Here is a 13,839-nt window from a genome sequence, read left to right as displayed (position 1 = left end):
TCAAACGTTTTGGAAGGTTGCAGTAGCACTGGAGTTGACGTAAAGCCGAGGCCATCAAGGACGTTCTTATCAGTATTGGGATGTCATTACATGTCCAGTTGTAACCTGCTTGCGCACAAGTGGAAAAACGGCAGGTCAGGCAAGCAGGGTTTATCTGCCGTGTGTGTTTTTCCAATCGCCTTTTATGGTTTTGTTTTGGTCTGATTGATTTGAGTCACCATTACCAATTTGAACACATTTTCAAGACACACACCTCAAAAGTCACCACAATGTCAGGCAACAAATGATTACTTTTTAAAATGTTCAATTAGTTGTTTCCAGTTGATTTCCATTGAGGTTGTAAGATCCACCATTTTGTCTCCCAAGTAAAACTTGAGAATTCAAAAATACTTGCTCATTTTATTTTAGGTTTTAAATTTATGCCATTGACGCATGCGTACAAAAATAAAAGTAACCCTTCTTAAACATCACAAAAAGACAACAGACTCGAACAGGACTAATCGTTACAAAACACAACCGGAAGTGGCTATGTTCCGGTTTATGTAACGCAGTGTTTTGATCCGTTGCGAGTGCTGTCCAGTCATGTCCTTTGGTGAACACGATCACGTGTGTTAGTGACAAGCTTTATTCCACTCAGCGATTGGTCGAGGCGCTGCTTATACCCCGCCTTTTTACCTGACGTCATGTCGATCAGCTGTTGAGAAGGCCTACTCTCACACAACAATAACAAGAGGCAGTCGGGAGGAAAGAAGAAACGATTTAACTTCCAAACCTTAAGCCTTTTTCGGACATTATTTCTTTTACAAAGAAAACGACGAGTTTTTAAACTTTTTGAAAAAAGGCCAACATCTACCTCGCCTTCGAAAAGGAATTTAAATCACGTTTTTTTTTTCGTCCACAGTTGAGCTGCAGGTGCGTTCTTTGTTTACTCCACACACACGCACACACGTACACACACACTCCTTCGGTTGTTGTCATTCGAAGTACTTTATTCGCATTTTTATACCCATCATGACTATGCAGTTATCGGGTGTTTGTTGTGGTTTTCTGTTGTTTGATGCTGCGGCGTTTGTGTCGTTTTACATTTGATTCGTTTAAGTAGCAACAAAGCTACTCGACGGTTTTACGTTTCTGTGCGTTTTTAATTGCATTTTTCTTCTGTGCGTATCATTGTGTTTGTAAACAGCGATAACGTTATATTTTCAGTCAGACGTCGGTTGGTCCTGCCTCAGCCGTGTCGAATAACATCCCCCACCTCCTTCTCTTCCACGCCTGGCGACTAACGAGCTAAACCGTCTTATACAAACAGGCTTCGCTACACCCACTCTTAAAGCCTCATGCCCAAACAAGACAGCCCATCGCTGGACCAACAGGTCCTCGTGACTGCTAAATAAAAAGATATTTAAAACAGTTGGGTGCAAAAGTTACACAGTAGTTTTGCAAAATGTACCCATATTTTCCATTTGTATCAGCTGATATTCGTGCGGTACAACCAAACAATGGTTACATGTCCTTAAAGTCATTTGCGTTGCCAAATATTCACAAATACTATACACCTGCAACTGCCTGTTAAATATTTTTTTCTACCTTTGACCAACCGTAACTGCTTAATTGTGTTCGATTCTGGGTTTGTTTACCTGTGTTGTTGAGTGACGCAGCAGATTACGAGCACTTTTGGCTGCTGTTTTGTCAAGGTGTGTTATTCAGTCGTTCTTTTCCCCCCTTTCAAAACATGTTTGCAACATTTAAAGTTCATCGACGGTGTTCGTGAAAGCCACTTTAGGATGACACGGAAATTTACCAGCCTAACTTTGTCATAAACGCAGCACAGCCACAGTGAACCATATGTGCGTTTGAGTGCTAGCGGAAAAAAATCGGACAAATGATATTTTCAAATAAATCCAATTGTCAATAGAACAAAGATTACGGTTGAATGTGCCCAAAAAGAGTGTGGTGAGGTTTGGTTTTATAATTTTAACAACAAAGATCGATGAACAGTAGCTTCTGACGAATAACAGTTCCAACCATTTGCAATTTTCGATTCGGCTAAACAAAGAACGTGTGTACCGTGAACGTCACGCGACTTCTTCAACGTCAAAATGTTTTGAATATTTGCGGAAGTAGAAAAAGTTGCACAAAAAAAGTCAAGTCGTGACACGCTTTGTACACTATTTAGGTTTAGCTGCAGTGCGGCAATCAAAGAAGTTAAATACACTTGTTCATGGCACATCGGCGGCCTGAATTTGAAGCTTCACGAGTGCCCGGAACACAAGTTTGCTTTGTTCAACATATTTTTACATAAAGACAGTGTGTCCAATGGCTTAGGTAAGACACGACTGTGGGTATGTTATAACGACCAAAATAGGTGACATTGAAAACAAATCCACACGGTTGCCACCAGTTGGACGGTTGAGGGCTGAAACGCATCGCAGCTCAGATTTGGCAAATCGTGAGTCGTTCACGTTCCGTCAAATAGATCCGAGATTTGTCTATTTTGTGATTTTGAGAAGTACATCTTGTGATTTTGAGAAGAACAGATGCTAGAAATTGTATCTGTACATAAATACTGGCCCGTAGTAAGTATTTTAATTTCTTTAAATAAAACCCCGAGGAGTCCTTGTGGCGCTCGATGACTCAGAGCTTTGTGCTGCTGTGTGCGGACCAACTGTGAATACGTCTTCCTTTGTGTGTGTGCGTGTGTGTGCGTGTGCGTGTGTGTGTGTGTCCGTGTGTGTGTCCCTGTGTGTGTCCGTGTGTGTGTCCGTGTGTTTATCTTCCATTTGTTGCTGCTGGATGACAGCGTCGTTTTTGTCCGTTTTAACAGCTGAAAGCAGAGCAGCTGCGGCCAGGATAATCCCCAATATTTGCAACACAATACAGCCACAACTTGAGGTCGCATCCGTTTATCGGGGGTAAACATGACAGACCCACATGCGTTTAGTGGAAACATTGACAGAGGAATAATGAATTAACTTTAACAATGTTTTTAAGTGTTCCTCAATGGCTGTTACCTGTTTGCTGTCAAGAAATGTTTTGACTAGAATCAATGACATCACTTGGACGACATGAAAAAAAATTATTCATTTCACAATTCTTGTCTCTCCCAATTGAAGTTTACTCTAAAACTGCCAGGCGAAACTAAACATAAATAAACATTGTATATCGAAATGTAATCATGTTAAACCAAACTGTATCATTTCATTGGCTGAAACTCGCAACAGCGTAATGCTAACATATAATGTCAACTTTGGGGTAATTTTTTTGAAATACTACTTTAATTTACTGTAATCATGGAGGAGCAACACGAAGACAATATAACAATTGTCACATGCTCATATTCTGTCTGCTCAGTGTGAACAATGACGATTATCTTATAATTGGGAACCGCTCTGCCTCTTGCACGTAATCATACTGCACCACTTCCCATAAAGCTTGGTGCTGGCTGGCTTTTTTGGCACAATATGGTACTGCACACGACCGTCAACACTGACATGTTCCGGCTTTCTGTGTCTTTCATCTCCTAGTCGTTCTCTATCCCTGCATCCACACTAACCATGTGCGCCCACCTGGCTCACTGATGAACCGCGACCACACACCCTTGCTGCACTTTAGCGCCCCGGCAGAGCATCTGCCCGCCCGCAGCTGATGACCGAAGCACCTCGCCGCCGCTCCCAGAGCCACGCCAGCACCCCAGCAGGATGTTCCAGAGGTTTACCAGCGCTCTATTCGGTGATGACATTGTCACCCCTGAGCCAAGCTGCCACCATCGCCATGACAAGCAGCCTGAGGAGGAGGTGGATGAGGAAGACTGGATCCTGGTCAACTTCCTGGGTGAGTCTCACCTTCGATGTGCTTAAAGCTGTTTGACCACCAGCCGACTTTGATTGGTGTGCATGATAAACCACATTATGCATTGTTCTTTCATTGATCTCCTTTTGGGCGTTATCCAAACATGATTGATTGATTAGGTGGATGTTTTTTTCAATTATTTTTTATACAATTAATTAAATTAACTCATTCACTGCCAGACGATGAGCAAAAATGTATCCACTCCAATGCCAGGGTTTTTGTCATTTTCACTCAAATTGCAGGACCCACAGAATTATGAGTTTTAGGACTACATAAATATTCAATTCAGGATAAGAAACATTAGACTATCTTCTTTCATCAGGTAAAAATAGTTAATTCCTAAGTTATTTGGGTCTGGAGTTATCTGCGCTTGAAATGGGGGCAGCTGTACAAAATACAATATAATACAGTTTATATAGTGCTTTATCTACAGCTGAAGCTGTAACAAAGGAATTAACATGGACAAAAGTCACATGCGGCACCCTTGTGGAAGGGAAAAAAAATCATTGCTAGAGGTCTGACCAGCGCTCTATCCCCCCCGCAAGAAAACCCAAAACCCGAACACATTTGGAAATGGCGCACCATGTCACACTTTTCAATTCCCGAATAAAGTCGGGAATGGCAGCGAATGAGTTAATTGGGCTCATTTGGACATTCTTCAAAAATTGGCTAGATTAATTGATTAGGTGGCGGTTTTTTATTTTTATTTTTAATAATGAATCAAATTAACTGGTTCATATGTTTTTGCTGTTGGTCAGACGTCAGGCAGTGTAGTGGTGTGTAACACGGGCATTTGTTATTCGATGGAACATAATTTTGGGGTGGTGTTATGTTGATGTGCACAATAGCAATCAAAATAAGGTATAATTTTTTAAAGACAAAAAGATGCAACGTTACAGTTATTATTGACCCAAAAAAAACAGCAAAAAGGCTTTTTATTTTGAGTGAAAAAAAACTTGAATGATGTCACTCTCGACTCATTTTATTATGTATTATTTTCCCATCAAAATAAACGAGTAAGTGAATCTAAAGCACAAATATCATCACTGTGGCAACCTATGTGATAAGACGCAACCCAGGGAAAATGACTCTTGACTGCAGTGTCAACTTGCTGGTTTGGAAACCGTACAATGGACATTTATGTGGCTCAGAAATGCGCAATGCAATGGAATGTGGATTGCATTTCAATTAGTGCTAATTAAATTGCCCTGGGGCAAAATAGCTTTGCGTCAACATATTTTTGTGGTCAACTTTGTTTTTCCTCCTTTTTCCTCATTATCGAAGAATGACTCATCCCATCTGTCCGTTTTCAACATTGACCCAAAAAACTTTGACCACCCCTGTTCCATAAACAGGCCTGTATTTAAACAGCGTTGAGGTCACAAGGCGCTGCAACTTTTTGAAACAGTCTACGGTCCAAAAATAGGTGCCAGTCAAAACACTCACAAACACACATTGACCCGACTTGACACTACTCGAATTATCGTTTGGATACAGTATTTTTGGGGAGGAGGCGCAAATGCAGACCACCTTGTTTACCTGTGCATCCACGGGGGTGTATGGACGCCACATTTATTTTGTTTTTCTGTCAACAATACTAATTATAGTGACAAAGTAGATATTTTAATTTTAATGTCATTCTCCGGTTTGCTTTGTGTAAATGTACTTTGAATAAATATGTGGGCGAGGCCTCTTCTAGTGGCGGAATTCAGGATTATGGATGTCGGAGTTGATATGAGGAATATCACATTTCTAGTTCAGTATTTAACAGATACACAGGGTGCATGATATTTGCTAGTGGGATGATAAAAAGGTAAGCGAGCTCACAAAAATGCGGTTAGCATGCACACACGCAAACATGTATTTATTTTAAGGCAGAGAAAGCAAAACATCATCGAAGTCACACCACACGGTTCCCATTCACAAGGCAACCTGCATTATTCGGTGCCCTATTCACCTCGGGGACAATGTAAAGATTTTTACGTGCATCTTACTCATGAGAAATTACAGAATATTTTTTTGTGTTGGGGTTTAACTCATTCACTGCCAGACGATGTGCAAAAATGTGTCCACTCCAGTGCCAGGGTTTTTGTCATTGTCACTTGAATTCCAGGACCCACAAAATAATGTATTTTATGGCTACATAAACATTCAATACAGCATTACAAACCTTTGACTCTCTTCTTTCCTCAGAAAAAAAAAGCTAATTCCTAAATTATATGGGTCTGGAGTTATATGAGCTTGAAATGATGGTAGCTCTTCAAACCACAATGCAATGCATACATATTGGTTTATATTGCACTTTAACAACACTAACAATAAACAATAAAGCACCCATGAAAAACAAAACCCGAATAAATTCGGGAATTGCGCTCTACATCATATTTTGAATTCCCGAATACATTCGTGAATGGCAATAATTGAGTTAAAACCAACATTTAGAGTTTATATTTCATCGCTCAAGTCTGATCTTGATGTTTAATTTGGTTTATACGAACGACAGTTGAGGTATTTGCGGTACCTAATCAAGCGTCCCGTGGCTCAAGACATGGGCGTGGCTCTCGCTTCCAAACAGGAAGTAAACAAAGTGAGCGAGTTTGTTTGCATGGTTATTTCTGTGTAAGCTCTCAGTCGTACAGGAGTGGTCCATCGATGAGAAGGTTTCTTCAGCCGTCATCTGTACAATTTTGAAGGTTTCGGACGTTTCGCCTCCTATCCAAGAGGCTTCGTCAGCGAACTAAAGTCTGACTGGTCGTATCGGCCCTATTTATATATCCCTAATGTCCAGGCATGGCGGCGCCGGACACATAATTAAAAAACAAGAAATTAAATCCTTCACAGATCACCTAAACTCTGTAGACATCAACATTAAATTTACTCGTGAGGACATTCAAGAGAACCAACTCGCCTTCTTGGATTGTAAAGTAATTATAAGAGAGGACAGAGCGCTAAAAACAGAAGTCTTTAGGAAGGCTACACACACTGACCAATACTTACTGTTTGACTCTAACCACCCTTTACAACACAAATTAGGAGTTATCACCCTCTAGCATAGGGCTAAACTAATACCAACTAGCATCGAAAGTAGAGAAAAGGAGTCTAAACATATCAGGAGAGCACTCACTAACTGTGGGTACCCTCAGTGGTCATTTAACAAATGTCAGAAAGAAAGAATAGGGAATGAAACCAATAATTCTCAAGATACAAAAAGGAGAGGAGTAGCAGTACCTTACATTGCAGGTGATTCTGAAAAATTACAAAGAGTCCTTTGGCAACATAAAATTCCAACTTATTTCAAACCGATAAACACGTTAAGGCAAAAATTAGTGCATCCAAAAGATAGGCTACCAAATGAAAAACAAAGTAATGTAGTTTATTCCATACATTGTAAGAATGAAAATTGTAAAGAGCAGTACATTGGGGAGACTCAACAAATTCTCAAAAAAAGACTTTATCAACATCGCAGGGATAATACTAGTGGGCCTCAATCGGCAGTACATTTGCACCTAAAAGCTAGCAACCACTCATTTGACGACAATGAGGTTAAAATCTTAGCGAAAGAACATAGATGGTTTGAAAAGGGGGTAAAAGAAGCGATTCTTATAAAACAACAAAATCCTTCTTTAAACCGGTCTGGTGGGGTGAGGTTCAATTTGGATCGTTCATACAATAGCTTGCAGGTTAGGCAACATTCGTAATGCTGATGAGGTGATACCGGTGGGAGTGGGGGAAATAGGCCAGTCGTTAGTCAGGAATGTAGGAACAATCAGTGGGGCCACAGGGAGGGGTTCTCTGCTCCCCCCAACCTGAGAGTAAGGACCTATCATAGCTGTGTCCGGCGCCGCCATGCCTGGACATTAAGGATATATAAATAGGGCCGATACGACCAGTCAGACTTTAGTTCGCTGACAAAGCCTCTTGGATAGGAGGCGAAACGTCCGAAACCTTCAAATTTGTACAGATGACGGCTGAAGAAACCTTCTCATCGTTGCATGGTTATTGCATCATCCTTTTCGGTACTGACTGGCTGATTGTTTGTTATTAGGCGGAAAAACACAAATTCACGCCAGGTGAAGTCAACCGATTGCAATGTCTGGCTTTTTTCCCGTTTTTTTTATATGAAAAAAGTCAGACATGTTATATTTAGCATCCGCCCAGCTGAGCTCTTAACTTCCTGTCTGGGTGAGTCACTCGAACTGCAGCGTGCGCGCATTCAGGCTTCCTCTCGGGCTTCAAAAATAATGTCAGGACTGGCGTGTGTTGATCGAGCTGCTCTGAGTGAGCCTGTGGTCAAATTGGGGTCATGTGATGTCAGGCTGCTCACAAACGAGGAGAAAAAATGAAAACGTGAAAACAGCGCCTCCTGTCGCTACATAGATTGACACGAGTGGTTTTATGTCTGGTTTTCATCCTCCCTAGGCATCATAAAAGCAATTATTAAATAAATACAACTCTTATTCGTCACATTGAGGCATCGTGGATAAAATTATGTTAAATAAAATAAACACGGTTTTAATTGTCATAAAAAAAATATTAATGAATGGCAGAAAAATGATTGGGCGTTGAAAATTCCAACCTATCGCTTGTTCTTGTGTCGACAGCTGACAGCTGTCTGAACCAGCGTGGCGACGGATTATCCGGCTCCACAGTCAACCAGGGTGAACACGAGGACGGGGAGGAGGACGAGGAAGACGAGGAGGACTTGGTGATGATCCCGTCCCCCATCGCCAGCCCTCCCATCCGCTACGCCTCCTGCACCTCCCTCAACTCCACAGCCGACACCGACCCGGACGGCGGCGCCGAGGATGACGACAGGGACGAAGAGGAGGACAGCGACTTCCTACGCCTTGACGCTTCGTCCCTTGAGGAGAGCTGGTTCGTCACGCCGCCGCCATGTTTCACTGGCCGCGGCGTCCAATCCGTCCTTGTGGAGACCAGTCCTCTGGAGAACCTGCTGATAGAACACCCCAGCATGTCCGTCTATGCCCATCACAGCCCTCCCAGGCTCAACCAGAGTCCCTTAAAGCACACTTTGGACCTGGACCTGGAACTCGCCACCGGGCCCAAGGAGAAAGGCAGGCGTGCTCTGGATGGGTCCCGTCACAGGTAATAATGCAATTTGATGGCTCTCGCATCCAAACAGGAAGTAAACAAAGTGAGCGAGCTTGTTTGCATGGCTACTAGCTATTAGCTAGCTAGCTTTCTATCTATTTGAGTTACTTCCGGGTTGAGTGAAGACCAGCGCGTGTGGCTGCCGCTGCTCACCCGCAGAAAATATATCCTGTGACTGTAAAGTGTCCTTGAGAGTTTTGAAAGGTGCTTATAAAGGAAATGTATTATTATTATTATTATTATTATTATTATTATTATTATTATTATTATTATTATTATTATTCCTATTATTATTACTATAATCAGTTTCCGTTTGATCCATGTAATAATAATAATAATAGTATCAGATTCCATTAATAATCTTGCCGCTTGGTTGAAAATTTGAAGGGAAATGGGATTAGTGATACAGGCGCTACTGGTAGGGGTCAAGGATTTGTGGATCAGGGGTCAGGGATTTGGAGTTTCGGTCTCAGGAGGTTGGGGTCAGAGAATTCAGCTGGTAGGGATTTCAGAGTGCAGTACATTTTTGTGATGAAGTGCGCTTCACATATTTAGCAAAATTGAAGGAGGAGGAGAAGGAGAAGTATCCAGTATGCCAAGGGTGGCAAACACGTTTTTTTTGCTGTGGGCCACATTGTAGTTATGCTTTCCTTTCGAGGGCCGTTATGAATTTGGGGAAGCCATTAGAATGTTTCATCCCCTCCACATATTACATATAGAGCGCACAACAAATTAACTCATTCACTGCCAGACGATGTGCAAATATGTGTCCACTCCAATGCCAGGGTTTTTGTCATTTTCACTCAAATTGCACATAATATTTTAGGACTACATAAACATTCAATGCAACATAATAAACCTTAGACTCTTCTTTCATCAGAACATAAGAGTTAATTCCTAAATTATATGTGTGGCGTTATCTGACCTTAAAATGGGGGCGGCTGTACAAAATACAATACCATACTGATTTTTACAAAGCGCTAACATGGAAAAAAGGGAATTGATGCCCCTTGTGGAAGGGAAAAATATAGCCAGAGGTCTGACCGGTGCTTTATTGTCACTCACAAGAAAAACCAAAACCTGAACAAAAACACTTTTCAATTCACGAATAAAGTCGGGAATGGCAGCGAATGAGTTAATTGGGCTCATTGGGACATTCTCCAAAAATTTGCTAGATTTATTAGGTGGATGATTTTTATTTTGTTTGTGCGGTCTACATCATATTTTCAATTCCCAAATAAATTCGGGAATTGCAGCGAATAAGTTAATGACTAACTAGTTTTCACATTTGAAGTAAAAAATAATGACTGTTATTGTGGTTTACATGGGACATTTTGAAATTTTGGTTTGGACTTTAGTAGATATCATGGAATTTCACAAGTTTGATTTGCTTTCGCTGGCCAAATAAAATGATGTGGCTGGCCAGATTTGACCCCCGGGCCTTAACTTTGACACCTGTGCACAATGGGAACATCATCCTCATACATTGCCTCCCCCGTCTTTCTTCGCAGGCCTGATGTGTCATCGGTTCAGCGCCGCGCAGGCCTCCACCATTCGGCATGCTATGCGGCGGGGCTTCCCACCCGCGCCGCCCTCCTGCCGCAACGCCAGGCGGGCCTCGCCGGTCAGCCGCTGTTGTCCCGCAACGCTCTGCGCCGCCTCAACCTGCTGCACCCACCCAAGGCAGGCCCCACCCACCTGCACCAGCCCAGCCAGCGCCACCTCAACTTCTGAAGGCGCCCCCTTTGCGACACGCAACAAGCACCAGCAGGAAGTCCGGTGGTGCCATTTTAACATCTGAGGCGTTCGATTGGGTAAATAAGCGACGTTGGCAGGGGGTCGCGGAGGGAAGGGGGGATTTGGTGTGTCTTCTGCTTCATAGACTCTTTTCTTCCTTACCTGTAGAATCGGCGCTGTAGGTCACTTTACTCAGAGGCAGGCTCACTTGAACCATTCCTATTACGATGACATCATCGACCCTGCAACTTATCGACAATACTTGAACGTCCCTCATCACATTTTAGCGCTTGATGGCAGGGTTCGAGTTACTCTGTTTGTGAGGGGAGGGGTTCTGTTTGATCATATTTTATTGTCTGCTAACCTACTCTATCGCCACCTATTGAAACTCCAAAAGTTGCTAGGATGTTGCTAAATAAGATGTAGCGTTTTCAGGATAAGAATCATCTTTATTGCCAAGTATGTAAAACACACAAGGAATTTGTTTGTTTTGTTCATATCGAATGTGTTATTTAGGCTTATGTGTGAGGGCATCTAAAACAAAAAAGACGAAAGGTATCTATAAATATATATATATATACACCCCAATCATGTTTTATTTACACATTTAAAATTCCAACTCGAACCCTACTTGAAGGTATCAATTTTTTTTTGCCTCCAACTCAATACAAATTGATTTTTTTTCTTGTTACGGAATATTCACTCCACGGTGTCCAAATGGTAAAAAATATGATATAGAAATTTGAAAGGTGATCCTGCCTCTGACATTTTGTCATTTTCACAAATTTCCACATAAGAGGGAGAATAAAAGTAAAAAAAAAAAACAGCTGCATTAGATATCACTAAACTTGCCTTGTTTTCACGGTAGCTTTACAATGACTAGAAATGTAAGACAAAAAAAGTATTTAAAAAAATGTCAAAAATTGTTTTTGGGAAAAAAATGAAAAACAAATTGCATATCAGTATGAGAATGTTTGTGTGTGTGCGCGCGCGTTTGCGTCAGTTGTGCTTTTATTTTGTACGAAGAAAAAAAATCTGACAATGGGAAGAAAAACTTTTGCTTTTCTTAAATCTGCAGTCCACTTCTCAGGGTCACAACCAATCACATCATACTTGGAAAATGCAGAAATACTTGATGGCTGATGATTTTTTCCTCCTTTTTTTTCCTTTTCTGTTTTCTCTTGTGAAACATTTAGCGTTGGTCCCTGGACTGTTTGATTGTGGTTTCTTTTTGTTTCATGTTTGTGTAGTACACTTTTTGTTCAAACTCAACCCCAAAAAAAGGGTAGCGAGTATCTGTAATATTTTAGTATAATATTAAAATAATGTTTGTAACATGTCTTGTTGGGCTTGACGCTCTTAACATGATGATGAGGATGAATAATGATACACATTTGCATTATGGTCAAAAATGCTCACTTTGTTTATGAGTAAACAGTATATCTATTTTGTTGTTGTTTTTTTTAACTTTTTAATATAATATGTGTGGATGAAATTAGCTTCCTGTCAATAAGGAGTGCATACTGTATCTATCTGCATATATTCATGTTATATTTAAGATGATTACCTACAAAAAAACTACAGTAACGGGCACATTTGACAAATGCGAACAATCAGGAGTTCTGCGTCATTGTTAAAGCGGCAACAAATCCTGATGACTTCTCTTTGAAAGTTTTGTTCATGTCTTGAATGTCACAAATCATGTCATTTATAATTTTCATTCATCATAATGTGACAGAAAGGTTCGCAGCTTATTGTTTCCATTGGCCTGTCATGAAAACTAACAGGGATTTATCTGTTTTTTATATTTAATGCCTTGAAAAATTGTGCATCACGTGCCTTCCAGGTTGAGGATGTTCTTAGGACAATGCATTGATGAAGAACTTGGACTCATATTTTATGTATTTTATGTTTTGGAACGTTCTACAAGAAAACAAAAGACCCAAATGGATGTCAACTATGCACCACTTTCTCGCCCTTTTTTCTAAAGACTCACACGCAAAGCAGACCAAATCATGTAGCAAAACCTCCAATTTGTCTTTATTCTCTTGTGTGAAGAATATTATATGGCAATTGTACTGGCATTGTTTAGTTTTTAGTTTTTTTTCACCAAGTGTTACACGTTTCTGTTTCATGTTGTAGTTTACTGGAATAATACCGCACTTTGCCAAAAAGAAAAAAAATAAAATCAGTGTAGGAGTTGTAGGGTTAACTTTTTTCTTTATTTATCGACATTTCCTCTGTGTTTTGTATATGAACGACTGTTCAATTCACTTTGCTTGGAAATCTGATATAATGGGTTGTCTGTTTTCAAACTGTACTGTTTCATATGTGTGATCTTTTACTAGTTGCAAAATAAATGTTTTCGTACTTGGACGTTCAGTTGTGAAAGTCTTCATTTGGGTCTGCATTGCTAATTTATTCGCCTTAATGGACATAAAGACATCACCGTTTTTGTTGGGCTTTTGGGTAGTCTGGTATGGATTAATTCAATTTCCATTCATTCTGATTTGGAATGATGAGTGCTTTAAATTAAATGAATCACGTTGAATCAAGGCACAGCTGTAATATTTTCGACCTCTGCCACATTAAAAGAATCACAAGTATTGAAAAGCAGCGACAACCGCCAAGTACTGACAATGTCCTGGCCAAAGCGTCTAAAGCAGTCCACGCCGGCGTTCCACGATAGACAAATTAACACAATATTACAAAAGAAAAAAGGCGGAGCTCTTGCAGACGACTGATAAATACGGCGCGATATTTACTAATCGTAATTGGTATTTTGGTCCTAAATTTACATCAGAAATGATAAACATTTGGTATAAGCTTGCAAAGTCCACGTTTTCACTTTGTTGACAAGTTTGACAGAAGCTCCACGTGCTGTCTGTTTACATTTTGGCTGGGGCATCACGTGAGCAGCCCTGCTAACGCTTTCATTGGCTGATTCTGCAGCCGACACCGCCTCCTAACGCGGAAGTGCCCTCGGCTGCAGGTGAAAAACTCGTCAAAAATACCACATTTCAATCACTTCGCCCTGCCGTATGCCTCCCAAATGGCCCCGGGGGGCGTGCCGCGTCGTTAAAATCCAACCGGAACATACGGAAAGCCACATTTCCGTGGAAAAAAACACCACGAAGTCCT

The 13,839-nt window shown here is 41.0% G+C and overlaps 1 protein-coding gene across 1 annotated transcript; it reads left to right on the top strand.

Annotated features, from left to right (window-relative positions):
- Positions 1–706: 706 nt before the first annotated feature.
- tp53inp1 (tumor protein p53 inducible nuclear protein 1) lies at positions 707–13,074 on the top strand. Its single transcript, XM_088998939.1, has 4 exons — positions 707–912; positions 3,525–3,831; positions 8,451–8,955; positions 10,473–13,074. Exons 2-4 carry the CDS (start codon positions 3,699–3,701, stop codon positions 10,693–10,695), a joined length of 861 nt encoding a protein of 286 aa, XP_088855065.1. The 5' UTR covers positions 707–912; positions 3,525–3,698; the 3' UTR covers positions 10,696–13,074.
- Positions 13,075–13,839: the final 765 nt, after the last annotated feature.

This window comes from Hippocampus bargibanti, linkage group LG06, assembly GCF_051943395.1.
Source record: "Hippocampus bargibanti isolate YZ-2025 linkage group LG06, ASM5194339v1, whole genome shotgun sequence".
Taxonomy (NCBI): domain Eukaryota; kingdom Metazoa; phylum Chordata; class Actinopteri; order Syngnathiformes; family Syngnathidae; genus Hippocampus; species Hippocampus bargibanti.
The sequence above is the reverse complement of the archived record's forward strand: the minus strand, read 5'-3'. Positions and strand labels throughout refer to the sequence as shown.